At 36.9% G+C, this 10,751-nt stretch overlaps 1 protein-coding gene across 1 annotated transcript in view; it reads left to right on the top strand.

Moving 5' to 3' along the window:
* The first annotated feature begins 1,638 nt into the window (after positions 1–1,638).
* Positions 1,639–10,751, top strand: part of wdr91 (WD repeat domain 91) — a 48,019-nt gene continuing 38,906 nt past the window's right edge. Inside the window, exons 1-6 of the mRNA XM_031875729.1 lie at positions 1,639–1,893; positions 4,889–5,025; positions 5,146–5,325; positions 5,421–5,628; positions 5,825–5,907; positions 6,658–6,767. Of these exons, the coding sequence (XP_031731589.1) occupies positions 4,903–5,025; positions 5,146–5,325; positions 5,421–5,628; positions 5,825–5,907; positions 6,658–6,767 (704 nt within the window). The 5' untranslated portion in view covers positions 1,639–1,893; positions 4,889–4,902. The remainder of the gene's footprint in view (positions 1,894–4,888; positions 5,026–5,145; positions 5,326–5,420; positions 5,629–5,824; positions 5,908–6,657; positions 6,768–10,751) is intronic.

The raw sequence follows: 10,751 nt of genomic DNA on the forward strand, positions 1-10,751 counted from the left end.
GGGAAGCATCCAACCGGTCTCTGTGCCAGGCACCAGAAACTGTACAACATGTTATCACCTCCTGTATTAGACACAGCTGAGAAAGGAGGGGCATGCTGGGAGAAATGCAGACTAGGGATGAGAGGAAGAGAGTTGAATAATATAATAGGGTAGGGATCTAGTAATCTGGGAAGAAGGTACTTTACAAACTTCTTGCGAACAACGACACTGATGTTTAGTAGTTGGGCACATATACACTGACTGAAACCGGAAGATGGCAGTAATGCAACAAAAAGGATGCAAGCTGCCGTTAAACACCACAGAAGAACAAGAACAAGAACAAGAACAAGAAGAATAGCATTGAGTTATTGGGCAAATCTACAGGGACACAGTGAAGAACATCCAACACAAGAAACGTTAGAACCTTGCTGGGAAAAGGAGAAGAGGGAGACAAGAAGCTTTGGCTGGACAGTAGCACAGAAAGCAACATAACTTGGCATAGCTTAATTAAACTTCAGTCCAACAGTCCCATTACCAACAATAGCACCGTGGATACTTCCTAATGCAACAGTAGACTTTACGTTATTAAAAAAGAAGAACAAGGGTAGAGCGAATCATTTCAATTGGCATACAATACAGGCACATATCGACAGTTACCACAGTTATATCCAGGTTTTTACAGATGCATCAAAGAATTTAGGAAACAGGAGTGGCATTTATTGTCCCAGAATTTAATATTAAAATAGGTAAAATGATCACTGAGGGACTATCAGTGTACACAGTGGAAATGTTGTCAATAATATTAGCAATACAGTGGATAGAGGACACAAGACCATTAAGGGCAATCATTTGTTCAGACTCAAGCTCATCATTAGCCAGCTTACAGAACAGCCATTCAGACAGTAGACCAGACATCCTTATTGAAATACAACAAACATACAGAATTTAAATGATGGGTCTGACAGTCATATTCCTATGGGTACCAGCACATATTGGGGTCATAGGAAATGAAATGGCAGATAAAGCTGCAAAAGAGGCCACAAAAAATAGCTGTACTAATCTTACAGTCAGCTTCAGTAAATCAGAAACGTATCATTAAACAGAGGTTGAAGGAAAGGTGGCAGAAGCAATGGGAAGAAGACAGGAAACGACAATGGTTTTACCAAGTTCAGAGGAAAGTGGGAGAAATGAGATGTGCAGGAAGGAACAGGAGAGAGGAAACGGTAATATCAAGGCTTAGATTTGGACATACTGGCCTAAACGGTATGCTTAAAAAATAGGTAAACATGAAACAGGGAAATGTGACTATTGTGAGCAAGAGGAAACAATAGAGCATGTAATTGTACAATGTCAGAAATATGAGCAGGAAAGAGGGCAGCTGATTGGAGACCTCGGCAAGATGAAGGTACAGTTGGATATAGTGGATATTCTGCAAAATAACTCAAAAAGTGAATGTTTCAAGTGTTATTTAAATATCTTAGATTAATTAATATTATTAAGAAAATATGAGCTCGTTGTTCTGTTTTGTTTCTTTTTTCTTTTACTTTTGAATTTAAATTTGTATATAAGTAGCCTATTAGACATCCTAATCCACACTCCATACCAGTTGGTGGCGGTAATGCACTAATTCATTGTTTGCTAACCGCCAATAAACCTCAAAGAAGAAGAAGAAGAAGAAGAAGAAGACCTCGTCATATGACTGGAGATAACAAACACACCCGGAACAGAATGTTATCTTTGTTTTTGGAAATATTTCACATCGTATTACATTAAGATTATAACAGAGTAGCAGATGATGTGTTACTTGGATCTAAATAACGTTAATTCCGTTTGCGCAGGTTGAAGGTTTGACGGTGGTAACTGCTGTTCTCTTGTACGAAGAAACCCAACTGCAATACAAATTCGCTACTTGAGGTGCGTAACTACATATTTAGACACGATGTAAGGCCTTTCTTATATTAACGTGATACATATGCTATGCATTGTTTTTTCGGAATATAAAAAAGTATGACTTAATCGTTTTTTTGGGTGGCAAACATCTTTGTGGAATCTAAGTTAGGTACTAACGTTAACTGGAGCTTTTGGGACACTTCGTATTTAACAGGTATCTTGAGCGACGCTACCAATATATGGTGTTTACTCAGATGTTGAGTGAATGCGACAGTTTATTTAATGATATAACGCCATGTGTCCAGGTCATGAGATGTTTTAACGGGGTTTGACATGAACGTTTTTTTGGTAAGAGAGACCGGAAGGAATCAAAATGACTAACTGCAGAAACGTCATGCTTTAAGCATGTAACAAAAGTAGAGCAGTTCAACACTCTATAGGCAAAAGCTACTCTTCGCTAAGACTTGTGACATTTTTGAAAGTACAGAATTTGTACTTTAGGACGAACCCGAACCGAAGTGTGTTGGGATAATACTAAGAAGTTGGGTGGAAATTGTGGAGGACGTAACCTGACACAATAAATAAATAAATTAATGACTTGATGAATATATTAATGACATTAAATGTAGCAAAAATATCATAACAAATATATATCTGCATTAATTAATCAAATGTGACATAACATATTTCTCTTATAATGTGCTTCTTTATCTATTTACTTTTGTATTAATTCCTGTATTTATCCACTCTTCCATTTAATTTTCCCTTTTAGTTGTTTCTTTTCATCAACTTTGACATTTATTGATATAGTTTTACATTTATTTATAAAGTTCATTTATTCACTATTTCATTGACTGTTCATGAGTTTATTTATGTTTTTGTTAATTATTTAATTTACTCAAAGTTTTTCCTTTGCATTTTTAATTATTTTTATTTCTCCAAACTTATTTATTAATGTATTATTTTCTTCATAAATTTCTTTTTACATTTCTCAATGCATTTCTGCTTCACTATGCGCCTGTCGTGGACAACCCACTGCTCCCTAAATACAGGGATGGCTCAAATGCAGAGACAAAATTTCCCCCTTACGACGGGATGAATATAGTATAATATATTAAAAGGAAATAAGGGGACTGTGTGTCATGGGGTCAACTTTTTGCCTATTGGTTGATCCACAGTGCCAAGATCTGACTATACCCAATAGCTTGCTGGCTATCACTATCTGCCTTTCAACACTGGGTTAGGTTAGGTTGGGAGTGAGATATTCTTGACGGGGGAGCGGGCACACGTGGAGAATTTTCCTGAAAAGGTCTCTGAGTTTCTTTAAAAAACATGTATGGTTAAAATCCCAATATACAAGTTAAATATAACCTAGGAAAAGAAAATTTAAAAAACAAAAAGGTTAAAAACATAAACAATTAAGAGGATTAAAAGAAGTAAGGGGTAAAAGATAAAAATAAAAATAAATAAAAGGGGTTTAAAAAGAGCATTAGAGCAGTTAGGTTAACCTAACCCAATTAAAATGGAAATATTAATTTATGTCCCATTATATCATGTAATTATTGCTTACATTTATTTTTAATCCATTTTGTTTGTGCATTTTTTGATCATTTATGTATTGAGTCATTTATTTATTCGTCTTTTATTTGGCCAGGATTCATCTTACATAGAAATCTTATCCAAAAAGATTCAGCATTGTAGCGGTATGTTTTTAGTTAGTTAGTCAATAGTAGTCTCATATTGTCATTTGCAGTCTCCTGTCTAAATAACACTAACTTAACTGGTTGTGTGATATTAATAGCCCAATATATATTATGTGATGCTGTTAAGGTGGCTATTATTGTTTGTTTATGACATTTTAAATGTAATATGGGTAATGATCAGTGTGAATATGAATAATTGATATGATTTGTTCTGTTTGTCATTTAAAAACATGTTTTTCCATTTGTTATTTAGAACAATTTTAAGATATTTTATAAAAAAAGGCAAAATCATCAATACAGATGAAACAAGTGGACTACACATTCCTTACTTAGATATAGTGTTGTTAGTTTTATCCAGATGCAGATATGATTGCTTCCTTGTTTGCAGTGAAGACGATCCATTTCTCTTCTCCAGTCCTCAGGGAAAAAGTCAGTTTTTCTTTCCAAAATATTTCCCTTTCTAATTCCATCTATTGTTTTGGTCTGGGATGTTCAGTGTTATACCAGCTTTTATTTGTTGTTTTTTGCAGGCATCAAATACAATTTGACAGCGATGTAGGGGGCTTCCTATTTCCACTTATTATTTGGAGGAAAAGAGAGCACTGTTATCAGACGGTATACTCAGTATCTACAGAAGCCCTGATTTGATGTATCTGAATCAGTATAGGGATAGAAAAAGTTGAATTGGAGCACCTCTAACTATTTCCTCTATCAGACCAAGATACATTATTTTACTCTCCTGAGGGATCTCTCTTGAGGCTTAACATGTATTCTCCCAAAATATTAAAATCTTTTCAAATGTACAAAGAAATGTCAATTCTATTGATAGCAGCGTCCTAAAATAGTAAATTTCTTAAAACAAGTGAAGAAATCTGCCAATACAGTAATGAGTCGTGTCCATGTCTTGAAACCAGAAGTATGGAAAAATGAAACTTGGATTTAGATAAGACTTAAGATGAGTGATATAAATGAGTAATCAATTTCAGAAAATGATTTGAACTTGATAACAGGGACATATTTAGCTATGCTAGTGTTAAACCACTATGTTGCTCTTCATGTGAGTTATGGAAAAAACAAAATTGCCCAAAGTATTAGATCAGACTGGACTTCATAGTAATGTTCCTCTAAAATGTATCTTGCCACACAAACCAACTCTGTTTCATATAAAAATGAACTATAAAATTGAGAAACATTCACACAACATCAAAGGCATTTATGTGGTCGATGTGGTCGAGCAGTTGAACGATTACAGAAAACCAAACATTTTTTTTCTGGTTGTAAATTAACAGTAAAACGTATTATATTGTACCTCACAGGGTCAGAGGTCACTATGGGGTCGGCAGTAGAGAGGACAGACGAACATGTCAGAGAGTATCTAATCTACCGCGGCTTCACCAGCACTCTGAAACACCTGGACACCGATATCAAAGCCGACAAGGAGAAAGGCTTCAGGGTACGCTATATGGATGCATCTATTTTTATGTGAAGAATTTGTTTAATGGTTCTTGTCCCTAACCTAAGAAAATGCTGTTTATTTTTAGGTTTGTCTTTAATCTAAAACATCTATTTGCAGGTGGATAAGATCATCGATCAGCTACAGCAGTTTGTTCAGAGCTTTGACCTGTTTGGTCTGAAGGAGTACTGGCTTTACTTGGACAGACGTCTGTTGTGCAGACTGGAGGATGTTTACAGGTCCACAGTCAATAAACTGAGAACCAGCCTGTACAGATACTACGTCATCAACACCATCCAGGTAACATAATGTAGAGAAATCAAGAAAACACCAGTCTCTACAAAACAGTTAAAAATCTCTATTACAACCATACCTCCGTCCTTTCATCCTCTTAGAAAGGGAACCTTGAGAAGACGCAGGAGTTTTTCCAGAAGCAGGCATTAGAGCTGCAGAGTCAGGTTGAGTGGCGTGATTGGTTTATTCTGCCGTTTATACCCACCCCCGAGCAGAACCCCGCCTTCTCTCCGTACTTCTCCCGCCAGTGGGCCGACACCTTCCTGGTTTCACTGCACAACTTCCTGTCCGTCCTATTCCAGTGTATGCATATCCTTCAGCTGAATCCTCAGCCGTGATGTTACAAGTTTGCAGATTAATGTCCAGCTTGTAGCTGCATTCAATTTAATAGTGAAGACATTGTAATGAATGTTTGAAACTCTTAAGGACAACACACTGATCCACTTTGTCTGTTTGTCATTTAAACTCTGAATTTGCTGGTTTCCAGTCCTTAACTGGTTGTCACCCCAGCCTGTTCTGCTGAGTTTTGATGCTGAAGTTCAGAAGACAACGAGTCTGACTGAGGAGAACGAACAGCTCTGCCAGCTGGTGAGCATGAAATTATTCTTTTTTTAAAACTCTCCTTTTTTGTGGAAAACGGGGTTGTTTCTTGGAGATTAGCTTTAAAAATCAATTCACAAAGGTTCATATTGTATTTTAAAATGTTATCTCATTTTTGTCAGAAAAAAGTCATGACATTTTGTTTGAAAAAAAGTCAACCATAGCAACATAATTTTGTTTTAATGAAGTCTCATTTTCAAAATGTACCATCCATTTGGTTTAAAAAGGTCAGTCATTTGGTGGAAATAATCACCCCATTTATCTCGCCATTTAGTTAAACGTTTTAACTTTAATTTTGATCTGGTTTCATATTTATTTAAGATAAAGCATCTTGTTTTTTTCTCTTCATAGTCTTGTTCTTAACACATGTTTGTTTATGTTAACAGTGAAATAAAATGCATTGTGACTTTTTCAGGGTTATAGAGGAATTTTAATGATGCTTTTGTACAAATGTTATGGTTCCACTTCTTGGTTAGAACTGTATTTTGTATGTATTGTTGCTTATGTGATGTATTGCCTTTGTACTTGTTTTACATTTAGTTTTACATTCTTGAATCATTAATTCATTTGAGATGTTTATCACCCTGGGTGGGTCGAATAGTAGTCCTGAAGTTCCTTGTTTTTTTTCTGTACATGCTGCACACATTTCTGTACACTCCATGCTGAAGTTTGGCAAGATGGGTTATCATATTTCTTGTTGTTGTATCTGACCTGTCTGTCTTGTCTTATTTCATCCAGCTGTTTGCCCTGCAGACGGAAAGTCGGGACCAGAGAGAGGTAGACGAGATGGTCCACCACAAGCTGCCGGTATACGTCCAGAACATGGACCGTCTTGGAGACACTGAGCTGTGAGACACTTACATCACTGTCTTTAATTATTACTGGCTACAACTAAGATGGCTGCCATTCTGTCATTTTTTTTGAATGTTCATTGTGTTGATTTAAAAGACCATTGACAATATAATGGTTTTAACCAAATTCTTTTATTGGACTCAACATGTTTCAAATATGGCTGGTCCCACTGACCCCAACGAAGATACTGTTTAAAGATTCTAGATCAACAAGTAAACTGTGTTTTGCTTTTATATAAGTTTAAGCTCTTACAGTTGGCAGCCATCTTATATCTTCTCTCTAAAAGTTTTTATTTTTTATTTCGTACTCCAAAACCCAGGACAGATACACTAAATTGTTCTGGTGTTGTGCTTTAGCATGTTAGCTTGTTGTTCAATTTACGCATTGACTGACTGCATTTGTTTTACCAGTATTTTATTTTGAAAGTTTCACTATTAAGTCATATATGTTAATTATATAGAATAGAACCCTTTTTCAGAATTTTAGAGAAGAACGTGGCTGACCTGCTAAATGAAGGGAGCTAAAATTCTTTGCTAATGCTTCAGAAAAGTTCAAATTAGGATTTGAGTTAAAGTAGAGATTTTTAGAATAAAATCTGAAATTCTGAGTAATGCCAGAGAAGTCAGATGTGTGAATTTAAAAGAATAAAATAATTTCTAATGTTTCTGTCATTAATCAGCAGTATTATGAGAGGTGACGAAGAGGGTGGAATGTGAGGAAGATTTAGTTGTTGTTTTTTTCGGACAAGTGAAGTTGTAACAGGCTGCCATTCAGAAACCTCGTACATCTTTATCCTTTTGACTTTTGACTTTTAGAAGAATTTTGAAGCACTTTAAAGCAGCCAAAACTGCTGAATTATTTTCTGTTTATTCAGATACTAAATACATATTTAAAAAGCTTTTAACTAACTTATTGTTAATGATACAGTATTTGCTGTATTGGACTGTGTGCTGTGATGCAGTTGATGTTGCCAAATAAACAATTCACCTGATGAATTGTTGTTTCTTGTCAGTACAATCCATTTTTTTAATTTTCACATGCTGACAGAGGACTGTAGACTGGGTTGGCGAATATTACACTCTAAAGAATACTATTAATGAGACTGTTGGATGTAAAATAAAAGATAATGAGCATTGTTGGGCAAATTATACCCGTACAGACATCTATGCACATCAGACTGGTTGGTTATAACTCGATGTTCAGCATTTTTATGGAGACGTCTGGTTACCAGGGCGCATCATAGCCTCTTTTCCAACCACGAGACAAGTGATGTGACTGGCTGACAGAGTATTTAATAATCAACACACCTGCTGATCAATATTCACCTTCACCCTGCCGTTTTGCACGTTGCGCTGCTGCACAAACATGAACCAAAATAGAGGGTGCACATGGAGTTTTTGCGCTTGACATCTATTCAAATTTCAATTTGGCATTCAAAATATTAAACTGGGGATGTAATGCATGCTTTTGAACCCTGGAAAAACCGGGCAGCCTGAGGCAATCTTTGCCTGAAAGTTCAACTCAACATGATGTGAAGATTCATATTGACCTGCCGCATGTCATTGTTACATAAGCTTTACTAGCACAAAAAACAAATTGCATTCTGGTAACCCAGTAACGCAGCATTACCTGGATTAATAGCTGTGATATAATTACTGTTTTGGAAATTGGAATCCCTTACACTGTTCGTGACTGGGGAAAGTAATGATATTGCAGTAATGCCCACTCAACACTGTATAATGAGATATCAAAGATGGAAATGCACAAAAATTATTGATATGTCAGTCGATAAAGGTGAGTTGTAAGAAGCCATTTAAAGGTATAATATGTCGTCACATTATCAGTTGCAGTTGCATTCAAAATTCGCCCATCTGTGGCTCAACGAGCGAGCATGCACTTGAATAGGGAGAGAGAGATAGCGCTGGAGCGGTCGAGCAATCTATAAAGTCAATGAAGAGATGAACCACTGTTAGTGAGAACAAAGCCATGAATCGGAAGAACAAAACATTTTCGGATTGTTTCTCAGCTGTTACGTTTTAAAACACAAATAAACCCATCCACACTTCCTCACAAACCTGCGGGAAGGTGCCGGATTTTGAACAAATACAGCACAAGGATGTTCAGCATGCCGTCGGCTGTCTGTTCTCTCTGTGCCTGCAGGCCTGTGAGGTCTTTGAGTCTCGGTACGACAGGGGTGTGACAAAGTGGCAGTGTTTGACCTGGGAATGAGAACGGGCTGCACACCTTGCTTATTGGCATCCCCACATGGGGTCCAAAGCCTCTTTGCTGACCCTGAAGATTCCTGAAGAGTCCTACACACAGAAAAATAAAATAGGAAATACAAAGGACTGGGTCTCTGCAGTCACTGCCCCACACTTCAAGTGGGACAGTGGGGTGGATTATTTTTGGATCAGTCTATGTATTGCTTTTTGGTATAAACCTTTAACAGAACATAGAGATGAGCCTTAGCTGCCCAGACAGGTCATTCTAGAGCTCCTGACAGCAAAGGCACGGCCCCTGCCCCTAGTCTCAAATCATGCTTGTCCTGAATTCAGTAACGGTAACAGTCAGCAGGTCCTTCTCTGAGGACCTCAGGCTTTGCAAAAGCTGTTAAGGATGGAGCAATACCAATATAATCTGAAGCCTGGCCAAAGAGAGCAGTAAACGTAAAATTTCAATCGTACATTTTAAGAACAGGTTTAGTGATGCTAAAAGTTATATGTTCCTAATGTGCCGAATTTCCTACTAGTTGGAGCATGTTGAATAATTTTTGTTTGAAACCTGTCATTGCATCTTTGAAACTGGTCAAGTCGTGGAGTTATTTCTGCACCAGGGCTGGATGAGCGTACTAATGTTATCCAAACACAGATACAGATATTGTGAGTAGTCTTAAAAACTGCTTTCACACCACAAGAGCAAGACATTATGCAAAGACAACTGTGTGAGCCACTTCTTTCTATCAAACTATTTGCTCTTGTTTGGGTGGTCTGAAACTTCCTAACAAGCAGTGACCAAAAATGTTGTGGTCACTATTTTTACACATGTAATAGTCTAATAGGCAGATAACCATACAATTTATATTTTCAAACACGCAGCTCTTAGTTCAAATGGATGGTATTTGGCAGTGTTTAGGACCCCAGCTTCTGTTAAACAAGACAAGAAGAAACAAGATGGCGCATCAACATGAGGTTCCATGTTTTATGGTTCTTTGCTGAATGTATTTAATTTTGTACTGTTGTCGTCCACTGTTTGTTCTGCAATGAAACTAAGAGCCAACAGCTAGCCTATGAAAAACAAACTGTTAGATAAACAAACCAAAGTAATGGCGCTAGGATCAGCATGTGACCACTAAAGCTTCAGCTTCTACAGACTAAAAATAGCAGCAGACTAAAAAAACGTTCTCACTTTAATACTTGAAACAAACATAGTTGCCATATTTCCATCATGTTTTCTGCATTGCTTTTCTACCATTTGAAGTTCGACAGGCGCTCTTTTAATTTCGTCATCTTATTGCAACCTCTTCTTCGGCAATGGCACCCAACCGGAGAATTAGCGTTACCAGATGTTTATCTCGATGCCAACTTGTACTCATAACAGTAGTGGATGGAAATGCACATTGATTTGTTTTGTTTTTTGCACACGTTCTAGATATTTGGTCAATATTTGAACTACATTTGGATGGAAGTCTAGCTAATGGCGAGGCAAATGCACAACAGATGGTCTTTATCCTAAAGTTGGCTTAGGATACTGGACAATGAAAGCATTGCAATCTACCTATTTCATAGTGCAAAGGGAAAGCACCTTTGTTGTTGTTGTTTTTAGAGGGACTCCAAAAGGAGAGTGTGAATGATTAGAACTGTGTCAAGGTTTTGCTCATAGTGAATCTCTGCATGCTCCTAAATCTTGACTTTATTACATCTTGGATTCATTTTTTACTCATTAAGCGATGTGTTGTTAAACTTGTCACTTTCTGCCCCCCC

This window comes from Anarrhichthys ocellatus, unplaced genomic scaffold (genome assembly GCF_004355925.1).
Source record: "Anarrhichthys ocellatus isolate YVR2014 unplaced genomic scaffold, GSC_Weel_1.0 scaffold95, whole genome shotgun sequence".
NCBI classification, from domain to species: Eukaryota; Metazoa; Chordata; class Actinopteri; order Perciformes; family Anarhichadidae; genus Anarrhichthys; species Anarrhichthys ocellatus.